The 18,923-nt window shown below is 38.8% G+C and overlaps 1 protein-coding gene across 2 annotated transcripts in view; it reads right to left on the reverse strand.

Annotated features, from left to right (window-relative positions):
* The window catches only part of DPYD (dihydropyrimidine dehydrogenase), a 337,856-nt gene that overhangs the window by 113,951 nt on the left and 204,982 nt on the right, over window positions 1–18,923 (reverse strand). For both annotated transcript variants that reach the window (XM_014884797.2, XM_088170031.1), the window contains exon 14: window positions 15,056–15,220. In XM_014884797.2, the coding sequence (XP_014740283.2) occupies window positions 15,056–15,220 (165 nt within the window). The remainder of the gene's footprint in view (window positions 1–15,055; window positions 15,221–18,923) is intronic.

Consider the following 18,923-nt stretch of genomic DNA (forward strand, 5'->3'; position numbering starts at 1 on the left):
CCCTCCAAAAAATAGTGCCAGAATTACCAATGTACAGACCACTTTTAACACCCACTGTACAAGACAAGAGTACAAGCACAGCAAACATTCTGTACTGCACAAATACACTCAAATGTGCAGTACTGAAAAACAACAGGAGCACAAACATTTGCTGCTATAAAAATAACCCTCTGGAAACCAGCCTGATTTTGATGCCTGGTGCACTCAGCCTGGTTTCTCTTTTTCTATACATTCTTGTAAATTTTGATTTGTTGCAGAACTGAAATAAAAATAAGCTTCTTATTAAAAACTACCTAGAACATCAAATCCCATGCAATAAGAAAGTTAACAATTGTAAAACCTGTCATGTCTCTGAGAAGCAGAGGAATTATCTTGTTATCAATTTAATAATGGAACACTGAAGTAAATGATGCCATCCACTGACACCAGTAACACTGTCTCTCCTGGGAAATTCATGTTGGTAGGAACTGTCAATCTAGATGGATATGGACATATGAAACATTGTACCTTCAGTCCATAAATCTATTCTTTCTGCACTGCCTTAATAAAAAGATTCTGCATGATGATAAAGACAAGCAATGCAGAATGTCTTGACACTGCTGACCTGCAATTCTGTTTCTCTTCTCTTTTCTTTTTTCAGGGAATTTACTCTCCAGTAAATAATTTAACAATCTCTAACCATCCATTGTTTTTCTCATTCACTTGCACTTCAAATACATATATTTGAGTATATGAAAATAAGAAAAGTAGGGGATATCAGTATGTTTATTATTCAGCTGCAGCAAATCTTCTAAATAAAGCATTTTCTGTGCCTTGTTAGTTTATAGTGAGATCTCGTCTTTGTTTTTTAAAGGAACGGGAAGATAGCTACAACAGAGCAATATAACAACAGGCCAAACATTATCAGCACACAACTTAGTCTAGAAATATGATGATAAAAGTTTGAAAATGCTATGATTTGCTCTATGTATTACATTAAAAAAAAGTCAGCATGATCAGAAAACACCAAAGATTCTAATTCCAGGCTAAATGCAGATGCTTATTTTTAAAGGGAGTTATTTTTATAAGATGATTCCTATCAATGAGGTCCACGTATTTAATGAGATTATTTGATGGATTTCAGTGAGCATACTGGACTGCAGCTTCAAAATCAGGCCTAGAGTTGTTAGGTTCTAACACCCTCAGGCAAAGAGAACCCAAAGGTTATGAACAAACTTTTTTCTTTGTAAAATAACACAACATTGTGTCTTTGATGGGAGCAGAAAGCCAAACAGGTTGCACTTTAGAACTTGCTGCACCTGGAGGAAAACAAGGGAACCATTTGGTTTTGTAAGTGCCCCTGTACCCTGTCAGACTGAGCACCACATCAGCACTACCAGGGCAGCAGTGGAGCTACCATGCCCTTGGCCCTGCTCACACAGAAAAGTACAGGCACAGATCACACACACAGAAAATGTGCACTCATTAAAAGCTGACCTAATGAGAGTCCTGCTAATTCACAATGCAACGGCAAAAAAAAAGTGAATGGTCAAAAAAAAAAAAAGGTCTGATGCAACTCTCATGACTCAGGGCACTCTAATTAAGATGTGGTAACTTCTGAACAGTGAAAAGGGAACCATGGAATGAGAGTTCCCCAAAATACATGTACAATGAAAGAGAATATAGCACCTGTATAGAGCACTTCAGGGAAACTCAAATATTTAACATGACTAGAAAAAGTATGTCCATTTTATGACAGACTGTTGAAAATTTCAGTACTTCAGGTAAACCCTTCAAATTACATTGAAAATTACCTGTGTGGATAAAGACTTCCCTGGAAATTTGATAGAATCTCTGGGATCTTATTTTTCATAGGAAACCTATCCTAATTCAACCTTTAGTCTCTTTGGTAATGAGTGAAAACAAATACATGAATGCATGGAAATAGAGGCTGAATCCAGGGTAAGAGTGAAGACATACTAATTTTTGGCAGTACTTCTTTCTAACAATGCCTGCAAGCCCTTGTGGAATTGGTATGCCCCTGCTGTATTTCTGTGCTTTCCACACTGATTTAATATAAAGAGAAAGCAGAGGAGGCCAATACATTATTGGAGAAGCTAAAAGAAAAAGGATATATCTAATTCTATGATAGTTCAGACACATGCTATGACCTGTAGCAAAAGCTTTTCACCAGGGTGCTGACACGCTATTGATTCTCAAACCACGTAAGGAAAACAAAGCTGGCAAAAGGCTACATAAATTTGTGAATTTTTTCCTCCACCTTTAGAAATTTTTCTCTTATCAAATTCTCTGCCCAGATACACACAGTCCTTTTAACCACAGTTCTTTTGAGCACCTCGCTAATTGTTGCTCTTTATTCTCACAATAGCACAGGCAACTCTCTGCAGGGTGCCCCTCTGAGAGGGGAAGCCAACTGGAGACAAAGATGTTCAAGGCATGTAAGCTGTTCCCACGGAGGGAATGAGCAGCTGTTGACTGAAAGGAACCCTAAGATCCCTTCCAGACCTTGGCTGTTTCTAGATATATACAGATGTATTTCCCCTATTACTTAGCAGCAAGGCTGCTTAACTTATTAGAAAACAAATTCAGCAGAAAATATAAAGAGACAAAATACAGAATTAATAACTTCATCACTGTTTCCTAACCCCAGCATTCCGTCAGCTAGCAATTCCCCAGGTCAAATCTGTCTCTTTGCATCTCTGAGAAGTCCATCCTATCTCTTTTCTTGTTTCATCACCCCCCAGGGCTTCTTTTAATTCACTTCCTAGGATTTTCAAGGCTCAAGAAAGCTAGCGGTATCAGTGCTAGTAGAGGAGAAAATCGTGACTCAGAGAGCAGAGAGAAAACCCCCTCTCTTTTTACACTTCAGAGCCCTGTGATCTGCTTCATCATGTGACATTGCTGGTGCCAGAGGGATGCTTGGAAGGACTAAATGATTTTGTCAGCCAGGTTGCATCATCCACAACTCACCCACTCTCTCTCTGTGCTCCATTATCCTCATACTGATACACTGAAAATCAGTGATAATTTACCTGATAATTTTGCACAAACAACTCTTCAGTTAGGCTGTTCTGATAGGTGAGGGTGTGATAGTTAAAAAGATGTGTAGGAACAGGCTCATCCTGTCTTCAGGAAGTTATGATGGCTTTAAATGCCAGCTGCCTGGGGGAGACCTATCAATCCCTAAATACTATTTATATATAAATCCTGTACATAAACAGCATATAAATATTATTTCCCAAGATATCTGTCTAGGTATGGGACTTCACAAAGAGGAGAGCTTCTTCACAGTTCCAAACCTGCCTGATCAATGGGGCAGGCTCACCTCATGTTCAGAGATAATCTGCAAATGTTCACAGGGCTCAAAGCATGGTATCTTTCTGTCAGGCACAGAACTTTTCAAGAAGTGAAGACGAAAATCTGTGTTTTCTGTTGATCTCTTCATATATCTTTCCTATCATCCCCTGGTATTTCCCAGGCGGGCCAAAAATTCAGCGAGCAACAGTGCCACTATGCACTGAACCTCCTGATGGCAGGTCTGCAGTGCTCCCATCTGTGATATGATCAGAAAAATCTCATGAGTGGGTAGCTTTTTTTTCCCATGCAGACATTAGAATTTACTTAAGAAGCTAGCTGTTATGTCTGATGACCCAAGTAGTTTTTTGGCTACACTCCAGCAGGAAAGAAGATATAAAATTAAGGGCTGTAAGTTGGCAGTTACCTTCTGACTAATCTTTCCTCCTCAACTGCCAGTTCGACCTACCTCTTCATATTTTAGGGAAGCTCATGTGAAGATGCTGAGAAACTGAAGGAGGCCTTACTATTTCCACTGTATATTTGGAAGTTTTAGAAAATTGTTACCTAACTTGTTCAGCATACTGCTATATGATTGGACATTTTAAAATTAAAATGCATAGAATTTTCTGCAGCCTTATAGCCTCATTCAGATGATCATTCAAATGAAAGCACTGGAAGACCTAATGTTGGTGAGATTTTTATCAATGACCCAGCTGTGAATATATGTGTTCCCAAAAAGATAAACTGAAAACAAATCACGTGAAGTGTGGATGCCTTTGGCAGAATCAAAGGCAAAAGTCCTACTGGGAACCAGGGGCATGCTGACAGTACATTGAGAGAATGCAAATATAACACACATGCATTTTTAATGCTCACCCTTCGCTTTAAGATGCACACACTGCACACAGGTAAGAATTTGGGGTACCTATAAAATCACAGAATCTTTAGATACTCTCATCTGAGCTGTATATAACTTAAATGAAACATTCTGCAAGCATATTCAGATTTTAATACAGTTATAAAGAGAGAGCATGAATGGCTAGGTGGCCAAGAATGGTGTAGCTAAGAATACATCTATCATGTTACACTGCAAGAAAAAATGAAGCAGATTTTTCATAAATGCTGCCCTGAAATTTAGAAGTAGAGCTTCAATATATTTTTTCCAAACATAAGACTCAAATTAGCTATTATGGATAGACAGAAAAATCAATGTAATTACAATTTTTTTTTTTAAAATTGAACGTAAAAGGAAGTAAAAGAAAATTAAATTTGAAATAGATTAGGAATCCTGCACTTAAAATTGCAAGATAGATGTAAAAATAACCAGTGAAAAAGCATTCTTCCTGAGATTTGTGAGACTGGAAAGTATAGTGGCAGGAAACAGGAGAGAAAAGCACTCTATTTCTTTCTTAGTTTACATTTAACCTACCTGGCTCACAACAAAGGATGTATTTAACGCTCCTTTAAACAAGCCTTTAAAATATTTACTTGAGTGTAAGTGCTCAGTAAATAAGTACTTACTGTCACATACTTCCTTCAACACTCAAAAGACCATCTCCACTAGCTCTGCATACAAGGTTTCAACACACACACAGGTTACTGTTGATTTATGAGCTACCACCCTTGGGCACACGTGCAGCCAGTGGCTGCTCTAGTGCTCTTTCAAACCCCATAAAACAGGAGGTAAGGCTGGGTTGCTGTGTCCAAAACTGCAGAAATTCATATTAATTTGGATCAGCCTGTATTTGCTGCAAGTTCCCAATAGGGGTAGTCACCACACTGACTTACTGTTAATTGGTTGGCATGTCCGTGTTCACACAACTGTGTATTAGACTAAGACTGTATGAAGAGAACAAGATTATGTTTTGGATCCTGCTGGCCATCTCATTTTGCATGTTTAGCAGTTGCTTCTTTAAGCATAGCTTATTAGAACAACAACAACAACAAAAAACCAACAAAAAACCCCACAAAAAAACAACACCAAAACTAACATCAACCAAAAAACCCAAAACAAACAAACAAAAGAATTAAAATATAAAACAGGGTAAACTGAGATACAGAATATGGAACTGTGACAGATATGAGAAGTTTAGTAATGAAGACTACATAAAAGTTTATGGCTATAGTTCTTAAACACAATGTGCATAAAAAGTTTAGAAGCTACTAGAAGTATTGAGGGTGTAGAATAAGATCAGTTCAGAGCCCACTAAGAATTCTGCTAATCTACATGTTCCTCTTGGTAGATAAAGAAACGAAAAAACATCTTGGAACATTTTATTCCCACATTTTGCTCAGAACTTGAGATCTTTTCCCTAGCCCCCCTCCCCAGAAAGCACAGGAGGCTGGGATATAGTCCAGCAGCTGTCAATCATACTGAAGAGCTGGCTCTAATTGTGATAGATTCAAGCATGTGCCTCTGCCTTTCTTGTGTGAGCTAGAACATGTCTGCAGAGAGCCAGCTCTCCTACTACCAGCACAGTTCAGAGCAGCAAACGCCGCACTCGCTTCAGAACAAAAATAAACAGTTTGGTGGAATAACTGCAGCTACACTGGGTTCTGCCAGGACAGCAGTTAGATGCCATTTATTTTTAGTATTCCTAGCCTACATAAGTATGTGAGCAAGCCTTTTAAATATAGTCCTAGCCTTCATATTTTTCTTCATTAGAGCTCTAGCAAAATGCCTAAAATGTAAACCACATCACAGAATATGGGCTACAGGAACAGCACATACTTACTACTTTGATCAGGTATACATTCACTTTCCTATTACTATTGTAATATAAATATTGTAATATAAAAGACAAAAAAGCAGAATTATCTAAATTACATATGCTCAGTGCTTCATAAAAGACTAAAATCGTATCACAGACAGTAAAATGAATGTCAAAGGTACTGTGCATTTTAAAAGATCAAATTCTAAAATTCAGCCAATTGCCTATAACAAACATGAAATGGAAATTAGGTAGACATATTTAGGGAATATATATTTTGCATAGGTAATCAGACTAGCAGAATTTTGTCATTTTTACAGACTTTAAGTTTTCATTTTGGTGGATTTTTGATTCTTAGTAATTTTTAAATGTTGTCTTTATTTCATTTTTAACATTTATTTTGTAAGGTCATTTTATCTCCATCCAATGGCATCTACATCTTAATACTAAAACAATAACTAGCCAGAAAAGGGCATTTCCCAGGGAGTAATGACTGGCTGGGAGGAGTTGATGGCCTGAGGCACTGCTGAGGGCCATTAACCCTGGCCAGTTATTAATCGCCAGGAAATGCCCCGCACCAAGGTTGTTATTGCTATTTTAAGCACAGGCTGAGGGGGCGAAATGGATATCTGAGAATACAGGGGAATTAAAGCATGATGCCATTTCCTTTGTTGCAGTTTGTGGAGGACGTTTCTACAACCAAGAGCCCTGATATCCAACCAGATCACAGAGATCACTTTGAAGCACTCCATTGTACATACAGTAACTCACCAATCTGAGAAAACAGTTGGGATTTTTAAGAGATTGTCTTTTCCCTCTAAATAATAGTCGGCATGTTCATACTTTAATAAGATGAACAGAAATATGCAACTCTTCATGTCACTGTCAGCAGAATTACATTCTAGAAATATCTTTTTAATCATACTGTCTTTATGTTCAGGGCATTTCCTTTGTCAATACTCTTACTTAATGACTGCTCACATATCTCTGCAGAAAAGGAATTTTTAGCAGCAACTGCCAAAGCACATCCTGAAGCAGCTTCAGCTGATACTAGCCATTAAGGAGTTTGTCTTTTCCAATAATCAAGCAGATTGGGTCATTTTCTAGGAGATGGTTGGTGAAGTATTTCAGAAACTGCTTTAATTTTCTCCTACTCCTTACCCAAGGCTAAAGTTTTAAAGATGTGTTCATAGTCCACACAGAACTGTGGAAATTGTTCTTTTTTTTCCCAGGGATCAATAAACCACTTTATAAATCAAAAGGATATTCTTAGCATATGTACAAATAGTCTTCTGCCATACTGAACTACTCACTATTTTTCAAACCTCAGCTGTGATAGTAAAACAAACAAAATAAGTCATGGCTTTATAACCTGCATAGGAAGAAAGTACAGTTCTGCACTAAACTAGTTTGACAGGTTTCTCAACAAAGCAGTAGTTTCCAAGGGCAAAACATAAAAGCCCTTCTCAAATTTTTCCTCAAAATCCTAATTTGTCACCACAAACATGTACATCTGAATCATAAACTGACTATAAAAATCTCACTGAACTTACCATGTGGTCCTATTTTCAGTACAAATTGTGGTTTCCAGCAACAGATATTTACTTTCCTAAAATAAAATTCCCTCAAATTGATGGCCAGAGTATGCGTTTCCTTCTTTGCCAGATTAATAACTATATTTTTGAAAAATTTAGAATAAAAAAACACCCCTGTGTGAATATTGTGCAGTTGGGATGAAACACTATGACATGTACATCCTGGTCATTTGAACATGCATGACCAGACACGGTCTCTGGGTAAATTTTTAGCAGATTTTCTTGAATTACTGTATGTAGGATTGTCCGAGGTGACCCTCTGGAAATGCAGCAAATCTCAGAAAACTGAAAGTAGCATTTGAATTACAAACCCCTTAGCACATCGTTTCAGACTAGTACAAAATATATCTATATCTCAGCTTCAGTTCAAGTAATGTAGCAACATGTTAATCAGGTTGTCAAAACGTAACACAGGAACAATGGTCCAAAGGTTGAGACAGGACTGGGGGCAGAGAAGGCTTCTGATCCTGGGTGCAAACCTAAGATCTCCTCTTTGTGCACTGACAATGTAAATCCCCAGGAATGGTTTACACAGCTCAGTCCCCCTTCTCCCACATGTACCAGCAGCAGCTCCCTAGGGCAAGCTCACAAAACAAAGCTCTAAAACACTTGCCCAGCTTTTAAGAAATCTATGGCACAAGAATTCCCTGAGTCAGAGGTGGCGCTTTCAGATCGTTTTTCCAGTAGGTTTTTCTCAGCCTGTGTGTACCTCTGGGACTGGCAATGCCCCACGAGTATGAGCTCCACAGCTGCTGAGCCATGTGGTGAAGAATCTCCTATCACTCATTTCCACCTATCACCCTTCTGGTTCCAATCCAGAAAGACGTGAACCACAAAGAGTATTCAAAATGTGAAGGGGAAAAAAAAGAACCAGCGTGCTGATATAGTGATGGGCTCTGCTTTGTTACCTTCCTTTTCTAGAAATTCTGTGTTTGATAAGCTTTATTTCAATGTTATTCAACATTAAGCTGAGATTTTAATTTCTCTTAGTGTAACTCTATTATAGTTAGCTTACAATCACTCACTGTATATATAAATTTATCATTGGTTTATCCCATCTGCATACTATTTTCATTTCTTTCCCTGTCAGTTCACTGGCCAGTCAATCAGTAATGCAAGATTCTTCACAAACCTTTATGTCAGCTCTCATCTTTATGTCCCTACATTACATACCATTATCAGCAAAGTTTGCATTCTTAAACTCTCTCTCTTTTCCAGATTGTTAATAAACATTTAAAATAGTACAGAACACAGTACAGATCCCTAAAGAATTTTCCTGCAGCTCTCTATCCATTGTAAAAATTGACTATTTATTCCTTAACATTGTTTCCTATGTTTAACTGATTATTTATTAATGTAGGTTTCTTTCTCTAATCTTACGATAACTTAATTTCTTTAAAATTCCTCAGTGAAGGACCCTACCAAATACTTCTGGAAACTCGAGCTCACTTTTATCCTCTAAATTTCTCTTGATATCCTCAAAGAACTTTTTTTAAATTATTTTTTGGTTAAGGCATAACATGCTACAAAGGGAAATTCTTCACTCTTTTATTTTCTTTCTACTAGTTCTATTTTTTAGAACAGCTTTTACCAATTTACATATAAGGATAAAAGATTTTAAGCCTATAGTTCCCCAGATCTCTCCCAGAAAAGAGATTTTACATTGACTCCACAACACTTCTCTGCTACTTTTCAAGGCTGAAGCAGATCTGCTATAGCCAACATGACTATCAAAACATGCTGGTAGATGAGATGATAGATGAGAATTTTCCCGTTTTATTTTTTTTTTTTTTACTAACACCTAAGCCTCAAGGAGTGAAAATTTACACCACCGTAATTTTTAGCTCAGACCCATTCCTATTAATATTCAGGTCATGTGAGGCTTAAGCAGTTTTATGTGTTGTGGAAAAGCTTTCAAAAAAATTTCCTTCCTTATAAGCAAATGTGATCTCAAAGACATGATACATCAATATTTCTGTTACTAGCCTCTGGTTTTGTTCACCGTGTAAAATGGATTTGCTGAATTCCTCCTTAGACTGAGCATGGGAAAAATGCATCCTGCTGCCTCACAAAATGCTGGACCAGGATCAGGATCAATGGGGATACCCTCGAGATGGGGGAAAGGTGGAAGCTTCCCTGGAACATGCAGAGTTATGTTGTCAATGTGTCTGCTGCTCTTTCAAGGGAGCCTTTTTTCCTGCTCTTTTCTAGGAGGTATTTTTCTTTTTGTTTCTCATCCTCCCTTTTTCCTGTGGTGAATGACAAAGAGAAAAAGGAAATATGGTCATGTGCTCCAAGGTCTCTTCCTTTCCAGCCACCACAGCAGTCACTGGAAATGGAGGAGTTATGGCCATTCTTGTGCCCCACACCCTCTAGGGCCAAGTGATTTAGTTCCTGGACAAGGAATATAGTGTGAGTGCCTTATTCCAACCTCACTTTCCCTTTCCAGCTAGGATTTCCTCTGATGTTCAGGGAATGGGCCTACTGCCAGTTTTCTGTAGTGAAAGGGATCTTTTCCATATGGTGAATTTAACAACTGCTGTGTGGGATTTTTCACCTCCTACCAAGTATCCATGACGGCTGGCTTTGGGAAGTTTAAGCTGCAGCAATAACAACTTCTGGAGCTTTTAAAATGTGATTTGTGGGCCCAAAATTCAGATAAAGCAACCCAGGTAGCTGTTCTGCACTTCTGGGAATGTGCAGGCTCCTAGGCAGCCCAGCTTGTGGTTCTCCCCCCTCGTGCTCCGTCCTTTTCAGTGCAGGTGGAGAAGCCTCTGGACTTTCAGCAAAGTGCTGTGCTAAGCCTGAGCATGCACAGCCCCTGCCCTCCCCTGTAAGATCACTCCACACTGGCTGATGTTGGTACCAAGTGAGCTCCACGTGGGCAGGGCCCTACCTGATTGTTCAGAAATGTTTTATACCAAGACTGCGGACACTGAGCTTGTCAGGATGCATGAGATCTGTCACATGGAGATACAACTCCGTAGGTATTTGAAAAGTATCATTTGTCTGTTATGGAAAGGTAAAGCTATCTATACTAGGCCTAGGAAGAGCAAAACTATTGCTTTTCATAAGCTGAAGCAAGTTCATGACTGGTATCTCAAAATGCAAATACTATGTACAACATCCCACAGGCCTCTTAATGCCCATTAAAAACAAAAGCTGTAATAATAACTGCAAAAATTAAAAAAATATTCCTAATACCTGTACTGAGAAATCCAACTTCGACCTTCTCACAGTAAATCTGTGAAGCCTATGAGTCCTCTGTATCCTAAAAAGTTTTCCACCTAATGTCCCTGAATTTAAGTCTCAAAGGAGATCTACAGCAATTCTAGATATTCTGGTCAATTCCTCTCAGTAATCAGATTACAGGGTCTACTATTAGTGCAGACTTAGCGAGGAAAAAGGTTTATATAAATAGATAAATGTTGTTCCCACTCTGAGGACAAAATCTGTTTTTAAAACCTGAGCTGGTCCAACACAAGATTGATATGTGGGACACCACTTCAGGGATCACACTGGCAAACCAATTAAACCTCCCCATGAAAAATATCCAAATAACTGTTGCAAGTCTATTTCTATTCACCTTATAACTTCATCTCTTTGAACTTTGCCTGTTTCTGCACCAAAATTTATTTGTAGAAGCAATGCACTCATATATGCCTGTTAAGACTGTATTTTTCTTCCTCTGTAGCCCTTTATCTTTTCCTATCCTCATAGGGTAGAATTAAACCAAATCTGGCCTTGTTACCTAAATTTAAAAAAAAGCAAACCAAGAACCCACAAAGACCAAATCCAAACAAAACTGTCAGTCTTTTTTCATACTTTTGTGGTAGAAAAACATAATATAAAAACTAATTGAAATATTCCAGGAGATTAAAAAAAACCCCAAAACCAAACAAATCCAAAAAATCAAAAACCAACAAAACCCCCACAATGCTACAAAGAAGACAGTTAGCAGCCTGACATCCAGTGATCTGTTCTCACACACTCTCTAGCATGGCTACTCCCAACAGGTGTTCCTGGGACATTCTGAACAAAATGTTGAACAAAAATACATCTTCAACAGCTTCAGCCTTGAAAAGCTGCTCTCTGCTGAGTAACTGTCAGAGAGACTGTCAGCAACATTCTGCAAGCAGCAGAACAAACATTAAGAGAAGGGTTTTCAGCTTAGTTTGGGGGTCCATGAGTACTTACTGTTTCTAGCAGAAGAGGTTTCTCAATTCAACGCATCATGACACTGATATCTGAATCACAGATTCAGTGTCACAGCTGACAATCTGGTACCCTATGTACATTCCCTAGAGTCATGCAGGAGATCAAACTCATTTGTGTTGAGCTGGGAGGCCAAAAACTTACTTTTAAGACTTCAGTAGACTAACATAGCAATATTAAAAAATATTCAATTTGGCATCTTCTTTCAAGATCCCAATTCTTTCTTGTGGTACAAATTTCTCAGACATTTGCTGGTTTGTGATGGACTTCTCTTAGTCTAGTAGAGAATGACACTTCTCATGAAGTGTCCTGTCAAAGCCCTTATTTGTACTGCCATGACCTCCTGCACATACCAAGGCCCAAACTAATTTACATATTGAGGTTTTTAATTGATTTGCTTACCTTATTATCATCTACAGGGCACCAGTTATAGGAAGGTGTAGAAAGACTATTTGGCAATTGCATTCATCACCTTAGTGAAACCTCAGTGCACATTTTTCTGCAGATGAGTATTTTACTATTTTCAAACCTTGCTCTTTTCAAGCTTGTTCTCCTCATAGCAAATGCTAAAGAGATTACAGCTCCTTGCTTTACCAGGTCACCAAGACATACTGCCACCACCAGTATTCACAGTTCCCAGCACAGATAATGGCCAGATTGTAGCTATTGCAACTATGTGAATACAGAATTTTAGCAGTAAGTTCGCCTCCCAGGCTTTATAACTCTTTCTTTTCCAAATTTCTGAGCCACTTCCCAATGATTAAATTTTGTAGATGTTTGTTAATGTAAAAGCGATGGTTTTTTCCACAGTTTTCATTCATATTCATATCATTTGGGTGAGTCCTCCTTGGCTGAATTCATATTTCCTAGGCAAACTAATTTCTTGAATGTACTCTGTCATTTTTCCAGGCACTTAACCACTGCATGTCCCAGTTCTGGGCTAGTCATGAACTGACAAGTTTATGCATTTCCCACCTGTGGTAGGTTGACCCAGTAACAAAATACTTCAGATAATACTTTACCAGGTAACATACAAAATCCAGACACCTTCTGCTTTCTCCTCTGCTTGGACCCTTGCAATATTTATTTGCTGCTGGTGGCACTGAAGCAAGTTCCTGCTGGTGGCAGCTTTTCCCTCATCCACTTGAAGTAGATTTGGGGTCAAAGGGAGAAGCTAATAGAAGAGGAGAAAGGGAAAGACTGCCAGTCAGAGATATTTGCAAGCTACAAGCAAGAATCAGAAGACAGAAGAGAAAAAGAATGAGGCCACCCACTACAAGGGTTGAAGGCAGCACAAGGGAGATGCCAGTTCTTGATCTATAGAGGAAACATGCCACAGTTAAGTGACATTGCCCACGGAGCTCTGACTGGCACAACCCATTACAAATTCAGTTTACAGCCTAGCCTCTGATGGGGCATTTAGCTGCCCTTTATGGTTTGCTTCTTCCCAATGGCATGAGACAGAATATTATTGTGGGCTATTTTGCTCATATCCTTCTCATCTGTAACATGAATTTTACTCTAACTTGTATTTCACAGCAAAAGTAATTATGTATAAGTTTTGATTTGCTTTTAAAATTTGCCTTAGTAAGATAAGTTTTTTAACTGTAATCACTTGTGTCCTCATCTGTTTGGCCTTCATTTGAGCAGAAAATGTCATTCTCTGCTTGTTAATTAAGTTCACGCGAACAGTTCTCAGAAACTGCTTTTGGTTTTAATAAAACACACAATGTTGAAAAAGCCTTTCTAGAGGAGCGAACAGCAATTGGGTGAAGAAAATTCTGCAAGCTGTAATTATACAGAATATCTCAAAATAAGCACCAAGAGACTTCTCCTTAGTGAACAAAATTCTGTTTTCAGTTAGCAACAAATTTACCATTATAATGATATGACAGTTCTTAGATGAGTTCACAGGCATGTTTTAAAAATCCCTGTAAGCAATGCCAAGGTCTGCTGCTGGGTGCTGCTTGCCCACGCAGGCGTTACCAGCCTCAAAGATGCCACAGTAGCAGCCATAGCCAACGTGCAGAAACTGAATTCGCATTCTCAAAGTAATAACTCACATATAATGAGGGATGATCAGAAGATGTTCACCCCAGGAACTCTGGAAGAGTGGGACTTCTTCATCCCACACACAACACTAGGTCTCAGGAAATTCAAAACTTCCTTTTGAAATGCTGCTAGTGCTTTTCCTCGCAGAAGGGAATGGTTTGATCTCAAGCATAAAGTGCTGTGAGGGATTTTTGGTGAAGACTGCAGTGAGATACCATTCCCACAGCAGAAATGGCCAACAGCCTGCCTGCATGCAATATCCAGGACTTTGACAAAGGATGTTAAAATCAGGGAATAGCATATTATCTTCTGATTCATGCTTCCATTATGATGAAGTTCAGTCACAGTAAATAAAGTGACAAGAATGTCAGCAAAAAAAAACATACAGTCCATTCATAGGGATTACCTTCATGTCATAATATATTCAGTAATGTTCACTTGTTTTGCTCATAGCTGAAGCATGGAGGTAATAACTTCAAGACAGAAGATATGCAAGCTCTGGGATTTCTAGTTCTATCCATTCAAGATACTGACTGAGGAGAATTTTACTTTGTACCTCGTTGTCCTTATTCATAAGAACAGTAGTTGAAAACCATTTATGCCAGCTAGCTGGTGTCATTGCTCCCAACTGTGATTATTGCCTTTGAGACAGATATTCCCCACAGCCAAACAGGCTCTAACAAAACTCTATCCTTGTAGTGAAGTTAACTTTAAGTATTGAGTTTTTTCACCTAGAGCAGTCAGTTGCTTATAAAAATACTATAAACATTTTTCACATTTGGATTAAGAATGAAAAGAACATATATTCATTTTATGATCAAATTCAATTCACAGTAACAATTCTTATTATAAATTACATATGATCTTAAATACAAAATTATTCACAACAGAACTGCCCAGCATCCACACTGGGATCAATGTTGATATTACATTTACTTTCCCTTGAAAGTAAACATCAGCCTGACTAAAAAATCCTGACTGTCCTCTGCATGACAGCAATTTCACAGAATTTTCTGTCATAAATATTCTTTGGATGGGCTTTTCTGGTTTTTAACAGTGTAACTTGTATGTCAATAAAGCAATTTGCATTCTATTGAATAAATACTAAATATGTGGATTTCACAGACATGTAAACAAGATATTCCAAGTAAGTATGTTGCATCTTTATGAGTAAGTGGCACTTACATGGTTTGGAAAGTCAGCCTTCAGTTCAGTAATGCTTTTACACCAGTATGCTGCTGTTTTCTCGCTGATCAGTTCAATGTTTAGAAAAGAGCCTTGGCCTGGGCCAAAGAGAGGACCTGAAGTGGTTCCACGCACAATCCTTGGAGAAACATTGGTTACAATATCCTGCAAAACAGGAAATACTTTCAGATGGATTTTGCAAAGTAAGGTTTATGTTGATGATGCATATTATATAATAGAAGCCAAAATGTAGCAAGTGCTTTAAAAATCTACTGCTATTATGAGTAAAAGCTACAACTATAGGGCAGTTCTCTAAATCAGCAGATTCTCCAATTAAATTATTTACATCAGAGGAGAAAAATGTTTGCTCTGTGTGTGAAATGGCATGATAATTATCAAGAAAATGTCAATATTTTACACTTATGAACTGCCATGCAAAACATCATTCAAATAGTACTTCTGTGTTGGGCAGAGGGCACAGGAGACCTTTTGTAGAAACCTGTGTGGGCCTCAGTCATGTCACAGCAGCCAAGGGAACTGTCCCCCAAAGGTGATCAAATCCATTGGGGGAAGCTCAGAGAGCTGCAGCTCACCAACCTCTCTGGGCTAAGGCACGGGCCCCGCACCAGCCAAAGTACACCAAACTTCACAAATTAAACCATACAATCAAAAGAGAGAAAAATCGAAAGACAAAACAAAAAAATAGTGAAAATAAAGATTAATATTGTAAAGTATGACATTTCTGAAGGTCAATGTGAGGTTAGCAAACAATTTTGAAACACGCAGTAAACACACAAAATGTTGACTTGTTTAGTAGTCTTAATTAAGCTGCGATGTCACCAGATCTATATTAACAAAGAACCGTAAATTCTGACATTATTTAAAACCAAAGAGAAACATAGATGGCAAAATGTTCCTTTTGCCAATTTCCAATTAAAAATAATTTTGAGTAAAGGTCATTTATTTACAAACGTATCAGACTTATTTGTTTAAGTACCCCTCCTCACCATCTTGTCATTTTTAGTGAGATAACATGAACCTCTATTAGTATATAGCAATTAAGATAAATTTACATATTTTAATTAAGAACCATCCCATATAAAACAATTAGGGTAATAGGCATACTAACTGGATTTCATAACATTTGGACGTTTTTCCAGCTAGATAGACAGGAAACCTTAATTAGCATTAATTAGCACTGATCTGCATATGTTTGATAAGGCATACCCTTGCCACAAAAGATTATTTATTCCTGAATCTGCCAAATGCTGCAGTTACAGAGGATAAAGGGACTTTTCTTCACATTGTATGTAAATTTGAGGCAATCTTAATTTGCTTATAAAGTTGAATTAATTATTATACAGTAAATATGCACTAATATTTTATATTGATAGATAGTCCTATGTCCATTTACATATGTAAAAATCATACAAGGTAATCTCACCAGTTCATGTATTTTCAGATGTAGCAAGTCTGGAACATGGACACCACATTTTCCTATTATACTATTTTCCTTTCATCACAAAACCTTCACCTCACTCTCAACAGTTAAGTTACATTTTCAGTAAGAAATAATTCAGAACACTTTCTGAATTTATGCAAACCAAAACCACACAGCAAAATGCACTCCCCTCGCTCCCTAAACAAATTACAAAAATTGCGGTTTATGCAGAGGAACCATTTGCATCAGTTTGCTCCACATTATTCTCTCGAGCATTCCAGCCCTTTTAAATTGCCTCAGAGGAGCTTGTGACTCCATCCTCGGGAGCTGCTGGTGCACGCTGGCCACCGTGCCCTGCGAGCAAAGCCAGTGAGTGGCAGTGTGCCCCAGGTCCTGCTGGGCAGCTGCAGGGCAGAGTTAGCCTGGCCTCGCTGCAAGCACCCAGGGGCTGCCTCCTCCCAGGCTCCAGAGCATCAGCACCTATGGAGCTGCTGTGGCACGGCACTAAGCCCGAGCTAACAGCCCGTCTGCTGTGGGAATTATTACTCCTGGGTTTAGTGCAAATTATGGTGATGTGGTCTCTACGTGGTCTGACTTCCATTTTGGGGCTGGCGTGTGTTTGCCAGATAATGCTTGGAGCCAACAATGGTGCTGCTTGTTATCTCTCCATGTGCAAGCCTTGGTGTTCTTCCACTCAGTTTCATTTTACTACAGGTAAGAATTCAAACACTGAGATATTACAGCCTAGATTATGCCTCTTGTGAAGCTCTCTCAAAGAGCCTTTGTCTGCTTCCACATAAAAACTCTGAAGTTTTCCTATCTGCCTGGGGTCTCCAGGCAATCTCTTCTCTCTTCTAAAAGGAGGCTTAGACCCTGCAACTGCTGCTGACACCCCACAGCTTTGACACACTCTTTCCCAGAGCTCAGCTACAGTCAACATCTGAGTGACAGTTTCTCTCTCCAGGATCTCACAGTAGAATCAGGGAATGCACAGACTTTGCAAGCTGTCTCAAAACCAGCCATTCTTCACTTTAATGACCACAAGAGATACACAGAGCCATATGAAATAGTAAACACGCATACATTTCTCTGCCTACGTTTCCTCACTGTTGAATTTTCTTTGAGGTTTTGTGAGATCCCCTTTGGTGCTCAAGGACTTTCCCCTCTCATTCTTCAGAAGCACAGACATCATTTTCTTCCAATGAAGAAGAAGAGGCTTCCACCACCTCCCCACTGCCTCTGTGTCACAAGACCTCTCTAGTGTGTCCGTGCATCACTTTATCTTTTCTGACCAAGCTGTTTCTGCTTCCAAAACTCCTGCCTGGCTTTGAAATCCAAACATTACCACCTGGCTTCTTTGTCTTGGTTCTGTGTGGGAGGGATATGCTGTCCTTATTTAAGATCTCATTCCTCATTTGCCCCTCCTAGTTAAGAGTAAACTAAATGGAAAGAGTCTGTAATGACTGACACTCTGGCACTCCTCCTGTCTCTTGTTAGCACATGACAGCCCCAGGCACAGGGAGACTCACAGTTCATGGAAACAAAATGGAATTTATAACTTACGTGATGATTCAAGGAATCTGTCTATGTACATACAAAATAAAACCATACAACTGACAGAATAGAAAATTGACTCTTTGAGATGAGTGTGAAATATCTACACAGAACTTGCCCTACCAACCTCTTCATCTTCTGTCTCCTGCCATGGCTAGGAGAAAGCTGATCAAGGGAAGAGTTTTGGGCCTAGGATCTCTTGGCTGGGCTTAGCCAACTTCATGGCCCTTAGTCTTAGGAATAAATTTTATACAGTACCATAGGTTGTTTCACCAAAACAGGAAATTCTGGTGGCTGGCCAATTACTATTGCTGTCTCCAAAACCAGCAGGTAATGGCAGAGCAGCTGAAGTAGCACTTGTGCTCCAGTCAATGGGGTTTGTGACAAATCACCTTCTGGATTTCCAGTTGAACACTAACTTTTCCAGTTTGCAGGAACTGTAAGACCAAATGCTGCCACTGATAATTCCTTTTCTTTTCTGAAATGCCATTTTTTCCCCTTTTATCCCAACTGTGGACACAACCCTTTCACTGTTGCTAAAAATTACCATGTGCATAAAAAGCCACAAAGAACTGAAGCCCAACAGGATGTGCTTTAGGGTTTGAACCTAAAAACATTATTGGTTCTCAATAGAGAGATGAAGAGATGACCTAAGCAATGAGTTGGTCTGGTTCCTGCATGCAGGTGGAAGGAGAAGTCCACATACAGGAAGAGAAGAACGTCTCCAATGTCCAAAATAAATTAAGTATCTAACTCCTTCATTCAAGGGAGTCATGGTCCTTGAGAAAAACAGCACAGCATTTTCATGTACTCTGAAGACCAAAGATAGAAGACTTTTAATAAGGAGCAAGTAGGGGAGAACAAAGCTTATAT

Source organism: Sturnus vulgaris, chromosome 9 (genome assembly GCF_052056855.1).
Source record: "Sturnus vulgaris isolate bStuVul1 chromosome 9, bStuVul1.hap1, whole genome shotgun sequence".
Classification (NCBI taxonomy): domain Eukaryota; kingdom Metazoa; phylum Chordata; class Aves; order Passeriformes; family Sturnidae; genus Sturnus; species Sturnus vulgaris.